General features: G+C 34.6%; 1 protein-coding gene across 2 annotated transcripts; it reads right to left on the bottom strand.

Annotated features, from left to right (window-relative positions):
* Positions 1–35: 35 nt before the first annotated feature.
* On the bottom strand, positions 36–13,473 carry slc1a8b (solute carrier family 1 member 8b). Of its 2 annotated transcripts, XM_073919512.1 has the most exons (12): positions 13,430–13,473; positions 12,442–13,299; positions 10,458–10,537; positions 9,649–9,864; positions 6,691–6,733; positions 6,399–6,609; positions 5,253–5,352; positions 3,994–4,227; positions 2,879–3,073; positions 2,259–2,393; positions 2,034–2,151; positions 36–1,031 (listed from the first exon to the last, which is right to left on the bottom strand). In XM_073919512.1, exons 2-12 carry the CDS (start codon positions 12,682–12,684, stop codon positions 879–881), a joined length of 1,728 nt encoding a protein of 575 aa, XP_073775613.1. In that variant the 5' UTR covers positions 12,685–13,299; positions 13,430–13,473; the 3' UTR covers positions 36–878. The 2 variants fall into 2 exon arrangements, with proteins under 2 accessions (XP_073775613.1, NP_001177745.1); NM_001190816.1 differs by lacking the exon at positions 13,430–13,473 and having other exon boundaries at positions 849–1,031; positions 12,442–12,621.
* Positions 13,474–20,233: the final 6,760 nt, after the last annotated feature.

The following is a 20,233-nucleotide window of genomic DNA, read 5'->3' as shown; positions in this document are numbered from 1 at the left end:
CAGTATTGGAAAAAATTAAAACCAGTAGTCCAATGTTAAGTTTGAGATTTTATTATAAAAATAAACAAGTCACTTACAGCATACAGTTATAACTAAACGCTTTACCAGTAAAGTAAACAGGGACTGCATGCTCTAAGCAATATAAATACTGAAGAGACCCATCGCCCCTGTTTGTACAGTCATTACAAATAACTTTGTCACCATTCACACTGACAAGGCAACTGAATGTCCAGTTGAGCCCCAGTCCACCTACTAGTTGTGTAATGTTTTTCCATTTGGAAAGGGTTTATAATATTGTGGTCTAATTCTTTTAGTTGTACAGTCATTAACTATTGCATTTTAAGGCAATAGAAGATGAACGTTTAAAAAAAAAAAAAAAACATGTATGTGTGTGTGTGTGTGTGTGTATATATATATATATATATATATATATATATATATATATATATATATAAAATGTCAAAAGCACCAAAATGTCCTCATTTGTCAAGTTCACCCAAGGTGACTTTGAGGTAATGGTAACATTGGTGATGTAAAAATGGCACAAACGTGGAATGAAGAGGGAAGGTTTTAGTGAAGTCAAGGCAACTTCTGTTCCTGTGTGTTATCGTCTGTCAGCGGCTGTGTTCCATTCTAAAGGGTTCATCCCCATGCCATGTTTCCTTCGAAGGGGTTTCGTTCCCAACTTGAGAGCTCTGTTGGCTGTAAGGGACTTAAAAAAACTGTATTGTGGAACTCTCTTATGTCATAAACCTGCGCAAACTATTCCTGAATCAAAAGTGCTTCACTTGTGCTCAAAGTTCTCAGTTTTTAAAGGGCCCTTTGAAGTGTTGAGCACTCACTTTAAAGTGCCCATTGGTAGTGTAACACTTCAGTATTTAGACTTGGCAAAGGTTGTAACAGGCGGTGGGCTTCTCAATCACCTGATCGCCGACAACCTCTAAAATGTAGTCCCTGTTGGCCAGCAGTGGAACCTCAGATGTGGGAAAACTCTGCACACTCTGGTTTCCAAAGGAGATCATCGTGTCTCTCTGTAAGCCAAAACACAGATGTTATGCAGTTGTCAAAACTAACACTTTTTCAAGAAGTGTGCGGTATTTACAATAATACTGTAATTATTTTCAAAGTGTGTGAGCTGACATTAAGTTTTGTTTCAAAAGTGAGAGCATGCACTGCTATTAGGATGTATAATTCAAGCTTAATATATACTTTTTTTTTTTCTTTTCTTTCTTTATGGTGAAGATAATTTGTATAACACTAGCAATTATTTTCCCCAAATATCAGAATTTGATTCTTAATTAATGATTGGCAATGCCTCTTTTTAGGCATTTCATGATATAGTACTGATACATAGGCAAAATCATTGTACTTAAAGTCATAGTTCACCCAAAAATAATAATAATAATATTGTGATTTAAACTTTTTTGTTAAACACACATGGAAAATTACATTTTGAAGAAAGGTAATAAAACTAGTAAACATTGACATTTATCCAAAAAACAAATACCGCAAAAGTCCATGTACTATGGGATACAACATAATGATATGGAATCATCTTAATTTTGTATAACAAAAGTAAACAAGTGAAAGGCGAGTAAATGATGGCAGAACTTTAAGGTTTGGGGGAACTATTCCTTTAAAAGCATCTTCTTAAATACAGTATTTAATATTTTCTTGACTAACAAGCTTTCAATTAATTTCTTTTGTAATAGTTTCCTATCATAGAAAATGCCATCATTTTAAAATAGAAATCAGTTTTAAAGGTATAAATACTTAAAAAAAAAATGCTTGTCAATATCGATTCAGTGATCCATTCATAGATACTTTGCTTAATTTTTAAACCCATCATGAATATATGTTTCAATGAATCACTCATTAAGATGGAGACTGCCATACCCAACCAACTGCTGGTTTCAGTATTATATTTATCAATGACAGTTTTTAAACATAAATGATGATATCGCACACCTCTACTGGAAAGCCACTAATGCATGTTTTTCTTCCACAAAAATGAGCACATGAATATATCTTACTCTCTCAGAGTTGCCCGATGATGGCATGTCTTTCTGGAAGTCCTTTCTGCACACATGAGCCATGATTCCTGCAGCTAAAGCATCTCCAAGCACATTGATCATTGTTCGAAATCGGTCCCTAAAGAGAGAAAAAAAAGATGTATGAGATTTTTGACAGCTATTACTGCTGTGGTGTATATAATCAGTTGTAAATCTGGAGTGTGTACATGTATTAACTGCACTTACAGGATCCAGTCGATGGCCACAATGAGCGAGATGTCATCTGGAGGCAAACCCACTGAAGTGAGGACGATAACCATTGTGACGAGACCAGCCTGAGGGATTCCAGCTGCTCCGATGCTTGCTGCTGTAGCTGTGATACTGAGAGAAGACAACCAAAGTCAAGTACGTTCAGCTTTATATGCCAATACACACTGTTTCAGAAATGTTGAAGTGTTTGAAATTTTGTAAATGTTTCTTTAAGAAGTCTCTTATGCTTTTACGGTTACCAGCATTCTTCAAGGAAAACTCATGATGGTTTTGAACACTCGCGGGGGAGTAAATTATAAATGAATTAATTCTTGGGAGAACTTTTCCTAAAGTGTATCAAAACCATTCATCAAAGTTGTTCTAAAACTATTGAACAACACCCATTCGTCTTAGGACAATTTTAATAACTTTTCTTAAACCACGTCAAATATTGACTACTGTATAGTTAACAATAAAACAAGAACAGTAAAATAAAGTATTATTGTTTTTTTTTTTTATCCAACCAAAGCTGTTTTGTTTAGCTTAAGAGACTTTTTAAATGCCATTATTCCAGTTTTAGTATTGTGTATTGTCCTTTATATAACAGAAATACTTACCTAATAGTCACAAGTTGTCCAAAGTCAAGCTCATACTCGTTGACCTGTGCAATGAAGATAGCTGCCACTGCCTCATACAGCGCTGTGCCATCCATGTTGATAGTAGCACCCACAGGAAGTACAAATCGAGCAATTTTACGATCCACGTGGCAGTTTTCTAGTAAACACTTCATGGTAATGGGCAGAGTAGCTGAACTGGAGAAAGAACGAGCACTTAAGTATACAATACAGTTTTTAATAATAAAAATATTAGTCGTTCAAATGACACAATTAGAAATCTAAAGAGTGAAATAACTTTGTTTTGTGGTACATTTCGAAGAGGTAGTTGACCTTTTCAACACAAAAGAAAATATTTTGAAGAATGTTAGAAACAGTTTCTAAAGTTTTTCTGTTTTTTAGTTCAAATATTCAAAAATTCTATGGACAAGCAAAAAATACTTTTTTTTTCAAAAATATTGTCAAAATTAAGTGAGTTTTCCTTAAACCAGTGGTCACCAAACTTGTTCCTGGAGGGCCGGTGTCCTGCAGATTTTAGCTCCAACCCTAATCAAAAACACCTAAACAAGCTAATCAAGGTCTTACTAGGTATACTTGAAACATCCAGGCAGGTGTGTTGAGGCAAGTTGGAGCTAAACCCTGCAGGGACACCGGCCCTCCTGTGACCCCTGCCTTAAAAAAGCAGAATAATCTTGTTTTTGCTTTGAAATAAGATTATTTTGCTTGTTTTTTAAAAAAAATAATAATAATTTAATTTTAACATTATTTTTGATTATTTTTTTTTTTTTGCTTGTCTAGAAAATGCTACTTAACATTTTTTACATATTTGGACTAGAAAAAATACAAGCTCTAAGTAAGAAAGCCATTGACTTGCACAGTATTTCCCAATACTGATATCAGTGGCTACTGGTTTTCAACATTCTTCAGAATATCTTCTTTTCTATTTTATAGAAGGAGCCCAAACAGTTTTGGAACCACTTGAGTGTGAGTAAATATAAACATTTTTTTTTTATTTAACTTGATTTAATTTGATTCAATTGGACTACTCCCTGAAATAGATCACAGATTAGCGTTGATGTTGCAATGGCATAAAAGACTGTTCAAAATGGTTTCCTTACCTGGATGAAGTTGCCAAGGCGATAACCAGCGCCTGGAGGAGGCCACGAATGTAGCTAAAGGGGTTTTTCCTGGTGAACACGAAAAAAAACAGCGGCAGCAAAATCACACCGTGGACGAATAGGCCTGCCAGAACAGTGATGAAGTACATGCCCAGCTTCTCCGCAAGGACTGCAGGGTCGTGCATGTCCAAGATCTTTCCAGCAACCAGGAATACGATTCCAAATGGGAAATACCTGTATAAAGCAATGAAGTTTGCTTATTGAAGGTGCATGCTGTAGATCAAGAGTTAAAATACATTACTGACGCACTAAATCAGCTTTTCAGTTGACCTGCCAACATCATGGAGGAGGCTTAGAGCTGCTTTTAAACTTTTCCACAGACTTATTTTAGAGGCTATTAAAAAGACAGCTGACTCTTTCATTTGTTTTGGTCTGGGGTTCTGCTTTTCTTTTATAGAAAAGGTAGATTTGTTTGTTTTATAAGTGATATAAACCTTCACTACGATGTTGTTTCAAAGAGTTTGTTCACTCTTGGAACACAAATAAAGATCTTTTTAATGAAATTGGAGACGCTTCTGACTGCATTCAAGTAGTCCATGTCAGACCAGTGACCAAACCAAACCCTGCTTAGCATTAAAAAACAGGCTTTATTCACCAATTTCTTTACATCTGCATGTTAATGGTAGTTGTTCCAAGATGCACTTTATTGTTTGATAGCTGAAAAATAAGAGAGCTGTGTTCCAGCATAGTTATTATTCTTCATTGACGGCATTTTAGGGTTTTTTATGTGCTAAAATGTACTTTTTTCAATGCCAGAACTGAGAGAAATTTCACAGATATCTCCAGATGAAGGTTTCCATTTCACACATTTCTAGTAAATGGTTGTTGTTTTGGATGTTAGTTTGTGTTTCGACGTGACAAGCAAATTATTGTATTGCTCATGTATCAACACAACATTGTGGCGTTCTCGTGAATGCGTGTCAAAGATTGATATGGAAATAAAGAAATTGGTAAATACAATCATTGTTGCTATTAATTTTTCCACACAAAAAGTATTCCTTTCTTAAAATTAAGGTAAAACCAAAAAAACTATTTAAGGTTGAACCAATGGAATCACATGGACTACTTCAATGTGACACCAATCTCTCAGATTTAATTACAAATTCTTCATTTGTATTCTGAAGTTGAATGAACTTGAGGGTGATTAATTAATGAGCGAAGTTTATTCATTTTGGGCAAACTGATTGACTTCTACTTACCACATAGCAGCATTGATGATCTTCATGACACATTCATTAATGCAAAGACACACATTAACCAGGGGTGACCCTCTGGATCCCATTCTGCCAAGCAGAAGACCTGGGGAGCAAAAAATAAATACAAAATAAGAATGAAAACTTTGTTTCAGTAAGTTTTTTATGCTTGCTCCCATTAAGTACCCAGTCATATGACAATCCAAAATCCTGAAAAATGTGTCACTTTTGCCATATTATATTAAGCAATTTCAGGGACCAATGAGCAGGTGAAATTGAAGACTTGAAGTAATGACCATCATAAATTATATTAAAATAGAAAACAGTTGGTAAACATGACTTCAATTGCAGCCATGTTGAAAACATAAAAAGCACAAATCCTAAGCGTTTGAACACGTCACAGATTATTTATTTAATACAAATTATCTTATTTTTTTATTTACTTAATTAAAAATTCATATATTTTAATCTTGATCATTTCAGCTGGCTTTTTATGCTTTCTGCTTTCCCTTTAAATATCCGGCTTCAGTAAAAACTCTTTCTTGTTGACAAACAATTGTTATTGTACAATATATCTGTGATTCTTTGCTGAAATAATTAACACTACAAATTTAAAGTTGTTATCATTATTTAGTCGCCCTCGACTTGTTCCTAATCTCAGTTTCTTTCTTACACTGAATACAGGAATATTTGTATGGATGTCAGCGGGACCATCAACTATTTAGGTTACTGTTATGTTCCTCAAAACCATCTTTCAACACACATAGTTTGACAACAACTTGAAGGTGAGTGAATTTTAATTACGATCTTTGGGCAAACTACGCCATGTTTGTTTAGTTAAAAGAACAAATCAATTTGATTGTCAAAAGCCATTTGACATACACATGTTGATGTCATTTTGACCTCCAAAATAACTTGTATAATATAGGAAATGTTTGATTAATCTAAAAGCTAAAATATCAAATGTGCATGTAAGTGCATGTAAACTAACTTGATGTCAAAATGACATCAAAGTAATCAACTGACACCAAGTCGATTATCGTTTTTGATGTTGTTTTGAGATCAAGGTACCCACTAGTTGGTCTAAGCAGATCTTTTCAGCAGGGTAACAGAGATATGTGACATGCCAATATGTTTTCCGTCAATACACACCCATAGTGGCAGAGAAAATGACGATTCCTAGCACATTCATGCCATTGCTTTTTCCTGGTACGATCTTGTAGTGGATTTCAGGAGGAGGAGTGAGTTCCAGAAACACTGGGTGACCCATCTTGGGGTTTTCGTAGTCTGGCATGATGTACACAAAGTTGGCTTGAGAAGATTTTGCACTGTTTTTGAAATTAGGCACAAGCTCTGTCTTATACTGAAACAGAAAAACAAAGATGGATTAGATACAAACAAAGTAAGATGGTTAATTTCACTGTTTTTCATTTGTTTCTCTCACCTGCTGAAATGTGGCTTCAATTAGGTTGGATGGAATCATATTCCTGTTGGAGAAACACAAAATTTGTCACACAATGTTTTTTTAATCGGTTTATAATCATAGAAAATAGCAAGTCGTCCTGATTACATACTTTTAGCTTGTTTTTGGAGGTCAAAGAATGCCAAAATTAAACATTGTTTGTTTTTCCAGAATCAAGAGATTTAGGTTTTGTATAACACTGTATCCACAAAAAAAAGCCGGTTAGAATAAGTTAGCCTAAAGACTAGCAAAGGGCAAAGGCTACTGGCTAAAGCTTTATTTATAAAGTCCTATTGGCGTGTTGCTGACTGCAATCCAATTAAATCTGGTCCGGGGCTCAGGAGCATCTTTCGCACTTCAGAAATCCATGCCATTCACATCCTCTTGAGTGGCTCTATATATACCTAATTCCAATCCTTCTGTTCAGTGACGGGATGGTGCAAGAGGAAAGCTAAGCCTTGCTGCGCGAAAACAGTTATGTAACCTCAACTATTACTTAAACTGTTGAATAAAACTAAACGAACAGCTAAGACTTTGGTATTTTGATTGGTACATATAGCATTGTTTGTAATACACATAAGAAATTTAAAAAGATGTTACCTTCAATTGGATATGACTAGTTTGACAACTCATAAATATTGGTAATAGTAAATATTTCAAATATAATAGAAGTCTGTGTGTACTGTTAAGCAAAACAAGATAATCACTGAATCAGAACTTGATTTGAATTTTTCTTATCTTGAATTTTATTCATGGCTAATTGATTGGATTGTGTAAAGTATGCTAAATATTTCTTAATGCTAGTTAATATGCTAAAATATGTCTAAATAGCTATTTGGCTACTTGTTAGCGATATTCAAAATATTGTTTTATCTAAGTGAGCTTGAAGATAGTGAGTAGTGTAACATTCTGAACATTCTGAAGACAAATACTGATGAATAAGACCAAAAAAGATATTTTAGGAACAAAATCAAGGAATGTAAACAGTGGCCATTTTAAATTCATGTTGATTTGATGAGGACATAAGACGTGAAGAGATTCTTTGTATACATTTTTTCCCAACACAACACAGTCAGTAAACATTTTCTGTCTGGAAGTTAAACACATACAGTTCTTTTTGGTATAACTGGAGATACCTTCACCAACATATTTGAAATAACCAATGATATGTCTTTAAAAATGCAGAACATGTATTTATCAGGCCATAATAAGACTAAGAGTGTGTCCCAAATACTTTTATTGTGACCAAATATACAGGGCTGTCCCATATTGGTTAGTGTGAGTTCACCAAGACTAGCAAAGGCAACTATGCAACATTCCAATCAGATTTAAGGTATAAGTATACAGTTTATGTTAGGTATAGGTAGGCCCACACGGAATCTGCGCGCGGAGAATTCCGCAGATTTTCTGTAGAATTCCACAGATTTCTGCAGATTTTTAGCCCATCATTAATCCTGTTTTTTTTACTTGAGTAAATGTGTAAATCTGAATTTATTCAGTTTTTATTCAGTAATTTATTACTTTTTATTTCATATATTAAGGTTTTAGTTATGATACTCCTCTGGATACTCTCAAAATAATTTCGCAGAAATCCACAGATTTTTACCAAAATTCTTCGCAGAAATAGCAAAAAACGTCCGCAGACTCCGTCTGGCCCTGGGTATAGGTTTACACAGGGGGTGCAATAGACAGATTGCATGGTGTAGACGTGTTTTGCTGAGCTCCTCCACACCAACTTTCCAAATTAAAGAAATTAGCCATCTTTAACTTTAATTTCATAACTTTGCTTTCTAAATATCGTATTGAACTTGGTTTAACTACTCAGTCTACATTTTGATGCATGAGAACGCCTTTATAGCACTTGAAAGCCTCAAAAAGATCTGGTCAGTTAGCAGCCAGCATCGAGGAAGCTAACCCGACTATCAGCCAAACTGTCAACGAAGACATACCTCCAGGGTGGGAAAATATATTAAACATATATAAGTATAAGTTTACATTATGTTCTTCTATATCATTGTTAACCAACTATTAATGATTTGGGGAGTCATTTATAGATAGGTTTAGGAGTAGAGATTTGGTTTGGAATACGTTTTTGAACAGGAAATCATGTTCCAGGATCAACACAGATGTTAAAGCAGGAACATGTCCTACTTAGTTAAAATAGCTTCATTGGCCAGCAATGATTGGCAATCATATCACAGCACTTGAATAAAAGAATAAAGATTGAAATTACCATCCAATCACATTTCTATATCGATTAAGTTTCAGTTAGTGAAGGTGGGACCGGCGCTTTTTGGTGTCACACTTTGGTTGCAATGTTAGTGAAAGGAGATGAAGTAGTTTACGAATTACGAAAACAATTAGTGATAGTTATAGAAGCTATAAAAGATGTCTAAACATTAGGGTCGCTTTCTGAAATGTATCGCATCTCATATATTCACTGAATCAGTGTTTCAACCATGGATGGTGTCAATAATACATCTAGAAGACTGTCACATTTACCTCTGGAAAGCAGCTTATAATACGTAAAGATCGTTTGTGACAACATTAGTAAGCTTAGTTAGCTTATTTACACATTTAAGAGTATTCAAAAAGTACTACTACCTCCAGTGATTTACTTATGGACATTCTTTATTGCAATCCCATGATGCTATAAGAAATTGGCAGGAAAGCACCAGCTGATTCTGGTAAAACACCTAATGTACTACATGTGAATTTCATTTATATTACACACATGCACTCCATTCTGAATGCAGCCAAAGTGCAACTATTAATGATAAAGCCAATCGTGTTATTTTACCATATAAGAACAGTGTTCATTTGCTAAAGCAATCATATTCAGAAATTTGTTATCTCTAGTCTATTGTTAATTACACGCTCAGTACTCTATTTGAATCTTTTCGGCTAAAACCCAAGGTGCTGATATTAATGTAAAGTCACCTGATCAAGTCAAGCAGGGCATCGGCAGAGGTCATCACTGGCCCTCCCGCAGCTTTATGTCCCTCTTTTTCAGTGCCGGTTCCAGGATGAATGATGAGTACTAGAATTATGCCCACAATTACAGCGATGAAGGTAGTCCAGAGGTAATACGTGATGGTGAGAAGGCCCAAGCGTCCACTGGCCTTGGTGTCCATAGCAGACAAGCCAGACATTAAACTGAAAGAGAGTTTAAATCATTAAAAATCTGTATTTTTTACAAAAAATCTGCTGGATATTTCCATAATCTGTAAACGTCATCTACTCTGTTAGGTGTGAACAGTAGGAATAAGTAAAAAAATAATAATAATATTCCTCAGTTGGTAACACCTAAGTGTTTACATTATTTAAGCTTAATTTGCTGCATTCCAACTTAATTATTTCCCAAATCCCACAGGTAAAAACTTTATACTTTCAAACGTAGTGTTTTTAAGTATATATTGTTTTGTATATGTTTTATTCAGTTTTTTATGGCAACTACAAGTTCCTACAAAGATTCTAATGTAATTTCATTGTTTTTTTGTTGTTGTTTTTTTTAAGTATGCATACATTGTAAGCCCTATAATATATTCCCTATACAAAAAAAAATCTGAATCTACTATTCATTCAGAGGGGTTTAAAACTGATGAAATTTAAAAGTTTAATATTTATCATGATATAACTTTCTGATATATGATAGCGTGCTGGTTTCTCAAAATGATCTAAAAGATGCTTGGCCTCAGGAACGCCACCATCTATAATGAATGTGAAGGACAGACGTGGTTTGTAGTTACCTGGATGTGATGAGAGGAAGAATCAACATTTTCAGCATTCTCATTAGAAGTTCTCCAGGAAAGGAAAAGTAGATTTTTGCCTGAGGGGAAAAGGAGAAACATGACTCTTAGCGACTTTGCTGCTGAAATATTTAAATTCACTTCGCTACTTTTAATGTTTACTATTTCAGTAATGTCCCTGGAGAATTACGTCAGTTGACTTTCTAAGTCTGTTTGTTCTTAGTTGACCTTGTAAGCTGAAGCAGAACTAAAACCAGTCTATATAATGTCTAAATGCTATATTCTCAAGCATGGGAATACATGTTTATACATGGCATTTTGATCTTATGTAAATGTAATCAACAATATCTCTTATTTAAAGTAACCGTGCTCCTTTAAAATAAAGCTAATCCCAGCTAACCACTTGCAGTATTTGGCATATAGACAATATTTTGTCTGTCATTCATGAGTTGCTAAAAACAATTTTGTATCATTTTAAAATAGAGATATTAAAAGCAAAAATGTGACGCAAGCAAATATTTTTTCCTCCTCGAATTTTGTCTTTTCATCAGTGTCACTTCTGATTATGACTTATTCTCCATGTAAACAGTTTTACTGGTATCATTGTGCATATCCTGCAAAGGTTTTATATGGAAAAAGTGCATATAACTTTGCATACACAAGATTAGTAACATTAGATTAGTAAACATTAGTGACACTGTCATAATAGACATGAATAATGTTAAGGTTTTGTGGCTATGGGAAACCTTTTTATGCTTTGTGCCATTCATTTCCAATTGAATTGAGTTACTGTGAACTTTTCAATTTATGTTTATTTATATTAACTTAGAACTTCTATGTTAAGCTGCTTTGACACAATCTACATTGTGTCAAAGCAGCTTAACATAGACATACTAACTAACATACTATCTAACTTTAACTTTTTTACAATTTGTATCTAAATGTCAAAGCTTTTAACCTTTCTTCTTTAGACTAGTTTTCTTGGTTGCAGGTAAAGTTTCAAACATTCCAAAATAACATCAGTCCACTTCTGATATTCTGATTTGTTCACTGACATGAATGTTAAAGATGCTTTTAAAATCGAGCCTTTAACATCTATCAAAGCTTTCTTTACAGTGAAAAAATGTTCTCAGATTATTCTTCATACTACGGAAAATATGGTTCTTTACAGATATTTTCACCAAAATGTTCTTTGGTTCCAACAAAATTTCTTCTGTGGCATCACTGTGAAAAAAACACTTCTTGATTTTCCTGCTTTACATTTTTAACCATGTTATAACTTTAAACGGTAGTTTAAGACTTTGGTTGCACTTTATTTTAATGTTCCCCTATAGTCTGTTAACTATAAGTAATTATGCAACTGGATGGCCCAACTATGTCTAAGAGTATTAGTAAAGTATTACTAGTTCTTTAAATTAGTGCATTAAAAAACTTATTTGAACCACTTCAATGAACCCTCCCTGGAATGTAAACATTCTAAGAATGTTTTAAAGGCTCCATTAAGCTCAAACAGAGAACAATTGTTGGTAAGATTTTATTTTGATGGTTCCTATTGCACATTTGGTTGACTAAAAGTTGTATTGCAACTACATGACAATTACTTGTCATTTGAGTATTAGTAGACTGCTTAATATCTGCTGAATCTACTCCTTCAACACGTTTCACTGACTATAAGAAACTTTGCTAGTACATGTCCACTTACAATAACCCTAACCCCAACCTAACGGTCTACTTATAATCTAATGAGAGTTAGTTGACCTGTAGATGCAATTTAACCTAAGTTCTGCAAAAATGAGTTAAAGGGACCATCAAAATAAAGTGATACCCAGTTGTTATTTTTTTAAGAAGTTGACGTATTTGAAAAGCTTTGAAGGAACCATCAAATATTAGCAATCTACTCATACCATGAATAGATAGTTACTTCATGTAATAACTTTTTTCTTCATAAAGGAATTAACAAACTCAAAGCTCCATTCCATGTTACCTGTGTTGACAAGTTCAAGCTCCTCAATGTGAATCCCACCACGCAGCCTGACATCACTGCTAGCACTGATAAGGTGAGCAGGCCGTTCCTTTTGCAGTAGTCCTTCAACCATTCACGAATCTTTTGAGATACCGAGTTCTTGACAATATTCTTAAAATATTCCACCATGTTTCTCCAGGGACTCGGAGGAGGGGAATGGCACTGGGAAGATGCCGGTCTTGAGCTACTCCGACTCTCATCCATCCTAAGACCTGTGTGGGCAGGATGTGTTTCCGAGAGCCTTTCGGTGTAAACCTTTTCTAACAACAGATTAAGTAATCAAGTATAGATCCAAACCACTACCTCCACGACAGCGCAGAGGCGATTACAAGGTATAAAGGTATTAAAAGAACCTAGTCTGAAAGCCATTGACTGTGGAAAGATAAAGTGGTGATGCATTAATCCTAGAGCGTAAGAGGCCAAGGTCAGGATGGGGTCTGCTTCAAAACGTATGTACTTACAAAAAGAAGGGTTTACAGTGAGTTGGCAGTTTTGGAAGAGGGTGCCACAGTGGCTCAGTAGTTAACACTGCTGCTTCACAGCAAAAAAGTCACGGGTTTGAGTTCTGGCTGGGCCAGTTGCCATTTCTGTGTGGAGTTTGCATGTTTGTGTGTGTGTGTGGATTTCCTTTGTGTGCTCGGGTTTCCCCCACAGTCCAAAGACATGCGCTATAGATGAATTGAGTTAACGAAATTGACTGTAGTGTATAAGATAGTGTATGGGTGTTTCCAAGCATGTTGCTGGGTTTTGGCTGAAAGGTCATCTGCTTCAAAAAACATATTATAGAGTAGTTGGTGGTTCATTCCGCTGTGGTGACCCCTGATTAAAAAAAAAGATTGTAATATATCAGGGATTAAGCCGAATGAAATTAATGTTTTTGAAAGCACAATGAAAGGTTGAAAAGGCAGTCCAGGAGAGAATGAAGTAGGACTATGCAAAAAGGTCAAACCTGCATTATCCAGATCAGCTGCTGAATATCTGGATCCAACACTGCTAACAAAAAGAAATTGTTATAAATTTTTTTTGCCAATATGTGACATTTATTAATTTCCAACGCAGCACAAAACTTTTAATTAAATAAAAAAATAAATGTTAAAAATGTAAGGTTACACTTTATTTTATTATGTCATGGTTGCAGTATGAATATTCATTTGAACACTGAGTAATATTAAATAATGACATGTACTTACTATATGATTGGGGTTAGAATGTGGGTTAGCTTTAGCGTTAGTAATTATGCATAATTCAATGTAACTACTATAGTAAGTGCATGCAAAGTGTTTAACTACATCACCTTAAAGGTGCAGTATCTTAGTTTGACACCCCGTGGTTAAACTCGGTATTGCACTACTGGATCGAAACAAATTCAAGTGCAGGTTGCCAGATTTAAAGAGCGAGTGATTTAAACCGTGTTCTAAAAAAAAAAAAGCAACAGCACCCAACAGAAGGAATATTTTCCATTTTAAAAGGAGTTTTTGTCCTAACCAACACCTCAAATTAATACATTAGACTAGGTCTCTATTTCTCACAGATGAACAATTGAAAACTGACAAAGATCACCTCAGGTAAACCTTATGTGCCTCATTCAGTGTTAAATGCTAATAATGTGAGTTTGAATGCTATTTTACATAACATTTATTGCCATACTATTGAAAGCAGCAGCAGATAGTTCACTTTAGATCTTGAAAATAAAATAAACCATTTGAAATTAAACTTATTAGCTGTGAAATAATGCAAACCAAACACACATCAGTGATTTAGAATTTAATAATGGTAAAGAGGTTTAATATGTTTTAAACAGATTATAAACCATATCATTTCATGAGTGAGTGGATATTCTGTGCTTCTGAATAGTTGCATTTAAATTTCTGTCGTGTTTCGTCTGGTGCAAAAAGCCAAATTACTTATTACGTATCTTGTCGTGAAGAGTGTTGTTAGGACACTGGGTTACAATGTAACTTCACCTGATGTTCACATTCGTAATATTTATAATATTTGCTAATTAATAACCACCTCATGTGAAAATCTGAGTCTCATTTCAGAGTCTGCTACGGTCCACCTGGAGGTCACATTTCGGTCACGGAATGCTTTCAAAGCCTTTCTAATGAATGAATGAATAAAGTACGCATTTTTCCACCAAGGAAACCCGGCGTGCTGAAATATCATTGGCTAAACTAGAATTGGGTGGGTTAACATTGCCAAAACAAAGACAGACTTTCCGGAACGAAAAATGAAAAAAATTTTTTAAAGAAGAATATCTGACTTTAGCATAAATCTGACTTTAGATAAGCAAGAATGTTCAACTAGCATGTTTCTTAAACATCTACAATCATATTATGGTATTTTCATGCTTTAGAAAAGTCAAAAACTTACAGCACCTTTATATCTTAAAGTATTATCAAATTTAATGCGCTAAATATATTAATATAATTTATTGATCCTTATTTTCACATTTATTTGGACTAACCACTGCACCATAGTTCCAGGTTATAAGAAAACAAGAAAAGTTGATAATATAATCAACATTATTAACAGACAAGTCAATCTTGGAAAATAAATAGAGTAAATAACACTATAATACCTTTTGGTTGAATATGAAATACTCTTCATCAGAAGCAGATTACAAAAGAATATACATACACCATATGGCAGAGTCTAAAAATTATTTCAGCTATGGGAAATTGATCTAGTCAACCTTCATTAAAGACAGTGATGTTATGATCATGTCAGTTTTGTAAACACATAGAATAGATATTTGTGGACAATGTATATTTAAATACATTTTATTGATTTTCACTTTAACAAAATATACACAAACACATATCAGATGTGACACACTGTACAACCCTACACTGTAAAAAGTAAAGGTGCATCAAATACCCTGTTGAGTACGCAAGGAACTTCCAAATGTATTTTAAGTGCCGCAAAGCTCTTTCTCTCAAAAAGGGGTTCCTCAACACTGAGGTTCTGGAGTCACTGCTTCCTTATACTAAGACCTTGGAGGACTTTGAAAGTTATTAGGGGAACTCCAATTCTAAAAAAAGAGTTACTGTAAGATATGTAAACTTGTATAATGGCTTCTGGTTGATCTCTCTGCTAAAAGCTCGCACTTAAAGGAACCAAGAGATTTTGTGACAATTAAATAGGACAAATGTAGAGAATAGGATGCATGTTCATTTACTTAAGATTTACTTAGTATTTTCTGCTTTTAGAATATGAAATTTGATGGGTTTTTTTTGTGGAACTCACTGTGAATACATAAGAATATAATTGATTAGAATCTAAATGTTAACTTGCTTGCAGTTAGGAGACTGACAGGGAAATTGTAAAAAAGTATGCAAGTAACTTTGGAGGGTAAAATAAAAATGAGCCACAGCAGAGGAAAAAAAAGACAAAAGGATGCATGCACAATTCTGAAAATTATTATAGGGGACTAATTACATTTTCTGTCGATTGACCTCATTAGACCCTTGATTTTGACATTTAAAACAACCATAATAATAATAAATAATAACAACAACTGCTGCAATAATCACATTATAATAATAAGATAGATGAATGGATGGATGGATAGATAGATAGATAGATAGATAGATAGATAGATAGATAGATAGATAGATAGATAGATAGATAGATAGATAGATAGATAGATAGATAGATAGATAGATAGATAGATAGATAGATAGATAGATGTTTTCAGTTTGTCTAATAAATTTATGATTAAACATGTTTGGATAAACAATAATTTTAAGAGGGATGGGGAAAAACGAGCATTAAAAATGAAATTGGGAAATGGTGCTTCAAAGCACTCAAGATGGTTCCTGGACATTCTTAATTAGAGGGTTTCTCCAGGAACCGCCCCTTTTGAAAGAGTGCCTAAGTGTTCTATAGAGGGTTCCGCTGGTGTGACAATGTTAAGAACCCAGAAAAGGTGCCTCCAGGAACCTTTCATTTGTGCAGTGTATACAATTCTACCACACAGAATACACAACCTGATGCATAAAACACTACAAAACTATTACACAACATTACAAAAATACAGAACAAAAGTAAAAAATATGGAGACTGTATAACCTATCTTGTTCTGTTCCAAATATATTTATTTCATTCATGATGACATAAGAAATCATGTTTTACCAAGATTTAGATACCAATAAAATTATATAACTGATTATGTCACATTTAAACCATACTGTTTCACTTCAGCTTTCTATTGTTTCTTTGTGTTTAAATAATGTTTAATTAAACTATGTAGCGCCATTAAAAGCTAATACAGGCTGTGCTGTGTCCAGTTGTTCTTTACCTCCAGCACTTCTAGCTCACATGGGAAAAGGATGTTCTTGTGTTTTTACAGCTTTGCATGGCTGCACTACTTTTACTCTGATAGCATGAGGTGGAGGCTATTCGGAGATGAAGGACATGCCCCTTATTAGTCCCAACGTCATGCCTTAATTGGATTTCTGCAGGTGGACTCAAAAGGCACTTCCGACACTAGCGCGTACAGCGGGTATTGGTTTAATTACCAGACAGAGGTGGAAGAACTCCAGTCCATGAAATCAAGGTTTGTTTTGGTTTTGGAAAATAAAAGAGCCTGGATGTATCATGCTTTTTATATTAATGGAAAAGTTTTCAATGATGGAAACAAACGGTAATTTTAAAATATTTTATTTTAAAGTGGAATATGCATGTTGATATAATGACAAACAGTTAAACAATCTATCAATTTGATTTATTCTTGCTCCAGAGACTGAATTAATGTCAGTAGACTGCATTAATAACTTACATATTAATAACTTTATATACTTAACACACACACACATACATATTCACAAACATGGATACCCCTTTAGCAGCTAAATCATCCAAATTTAAATTACTTAACACTTGCCAGCCACTTTATTAGAGATTTTGGTCTATATTGACATGATCGCATTACACAGCTGCTGCAGATTTGATAGGTGGACATCCATGATGCAAATCTCTCATTCCACCACATCTCAAATGTGCTCTATTGGATTGAGATCTGGTGATTTCATTGTCATGTTTAATAAACCAGTCTGAAATGATTTGTGTTTTATGACATAGCACACTATCCTGCTGGAAGTAGCCATCAGAAGATGGGTGCACTGTGGTCATAAAGAGATGGACAAGGTCAGCAATAATACTTAGGTAGGCTGTTGTGTTGACATGATACTCAGTTGGTAGTAATGGGCACAAAGTGTGCCAAGAAAATATCCCCCACACCATTACACAACAGCAGCAGCCTGAACCTTGGATACAAGGCAGGATGGATCCATGCTTTCATCTTAATGCCAAATTCTGACCCACCATCTGAATGTCGAGAAAGAATTTAAGACTCATCAGACCAGGCAATAGTCTCTAATAATCTTTTATTGTTCAATTTTGGTGAGCCTGTGCGAATTGTAGCCTCAGTTTCCTGTTAGCTGACAGGAGTGGTCTTCTGCTGCGGTAGCCCATCCGACACAGGGTTAAACGTGTTGTGCATTCAGAGATGCTCTTTTGCATATCTCTGTTGTAACGAGTGGTTATTTGAGTTACTTTTGCCAGTAGGCATTTTCGCCCACAGAACTGCCGCTCACTGGATATATATTTTTTTTTCTGACCATTCTCCGTATGGTTGTGTGCGTGAAAATTCCAGTAGATCAGCAGTTTCCACTCCGACCAGTCTGTGTGACACCAACAACCATACTACATTCAGTCACTTAAATCCCCTTTCTTCCCCATTCAGATGCTCAGTTTAAACTACAGCAGATCGTCTTGAGCATGTCTACATGCCTAAATGCATCGAGTTGCTGCCATGTGATTGGCTAATTAGAAATTTGCGTTAACGAGCAGTACATAATATCTAATAAAGTGGCCGGTGAGTATGTGTGAATATATACACACAGTTATATATATATACAATGATTCTTAAATCCAGTCAAATTTTATTTTGCATATAAATTTCAATTTATTACATGGAAAGTCATTGCCACATAAAAGTTACAAGGTCTTGTATAAATACAATGAATGCTCAGTTTTTTTACACTTAAAGAAAGTTAATTCTGTGTTCAAATGACATGAGGAAAAGACAAAACTAAATCTTGGTACATTAATTACCATAATTAAAACAATGTTGTGGCATGTTGGAAATATCTTTTATTCTTTTTACTGTGATTTCAATAAGGCGGACACATTGATGTTCTATGGTGTGTAATGGTCAAATATTGGTTCCATGTACATTGACTCTACTTTAAAAAAATTACAAGAAGAATAGACAGAATAACAAAAAGAAAACGCATAATGCACATGCTCCAGAAAATAAACGCTACATAAAACAATAAAACATAAAAAAAACAGGCCCAAATCTTTAAAAGAAATCAATTTAATTTATTTTTTTGCATAGACTCTTTGACTGAAAGCTGACCCACCCCCTACATCCCAGTAAAGGAGAGGCTGGAATTTCTCCAAATGTAACAAAGACCTTCACAGGCATGACAGTGGTGTTTCTGGTGCAGTCGAATACTAATCCATTTACTGAGAGCGGATAAATTCACCCACTGTATCGTCAGCCTTAATAACCACTACGACTGTTTAGACGTCAGTCCATTTACCCTGCGTAAAGCACAGGAACTGAGCCACAGAATTACCATTAGTCATTGAAAGTGCGTGACTTCAATATATAGCTGAAGGACACCTCAAAGAGCACGTTAACACATAAATGCTTCCATGACAGCAGGTAAATTAGTCAATGCACATAAAAACTGTATGTGCTATTAAAACCCCTATGTACAGTTCACATAAGCTTTAAATTAATGTAGTAAGCAAGGTAGAGAGATAGCTCTTAAACAGACGCTTCATAACAGTTTCTCCCACATGTACAGCCAATAGCAGTGCTAATAATCTGGTATAAAGTCTTCCGCAATTCTGTGAAAAGAGGATTAAGTCCTCTGGACAATTAGCAGCACATCCTCTGAATGTACAACATGGTGTTATCCACTGTAATATGGTCTGATGACTTTATAAGAGTTAGGATACACATGCATGTCCCATTTAGTGACATTGTTGGCATTGTGACCTGTCAAGAGATGTGCAGACAAAGGACAGTCTCGTTGAACTAGGACAGCCAGTTATATGGATCAACTAACTGCAGGTGTGTGTGTGTACAAGAGGTGTTTTAATACCGGTCTGAGCACTTAATGGATTCATGACAAAAGACTAAAAGACAGAAACAAAATAGTTTATATGAATGTACGATTATAAATAAGGATGAATTTAAGTAAATCTGAATGTGTATTCTGATTACATGTCTCTGTATTTTACCTAACAGCATTGCTTTTATCATTTAGGTATGTAAGTGGCTTAAAAGATTAATATCTGGATTTCATATTACAACACAAAAGCTTTCAGTGCTGCTAAAACCCATGATGATAATCTACCCAAAGGTATTAGAGTAATTTACTTAGCGTAAATAATCGTATTGGTATTTGAAATCAGTTTTTTTTTTCTATATCTGTGTATATATATTCACACTGACTTCTCATACTGAAATTTGGAATAATGAAATGAACTAAACATTAGTTTCATAGTAGATATCTAACATGACAAGATATCACAGGCTGCATTTACTGTTAACAATCACCCAACTGTTGTGGCACACCTTTCGTGCAATTCCTTATGTACCACCTTTTGCAGCTTCTATTCCAACAACCAGTATTTGCAAAAACGCGAGTAAGACTGAATCTTCTTTTAA

Source organism: Danio rerio, chromosome 2 (genome assembly GCF_049306965.1).
Source record: "Danio rerio strain Tuebingen ecotype United States chromosome 2, GRCz12tu, whole genome shotgun sequence".
In the NCBI taxonomy this organism is placed as follows: domain Eukaryota; kingdom Metazoa; phylum Chordata; class Actinopteri; order Cypriniformes; family Danionidae; genus Danio; species Danio rerio.
The sequence above is the reverse complement of the archived record's forward strand: the minus strand, read 5'-3'. Positions and strand labels throughout refer to the sequence as shown.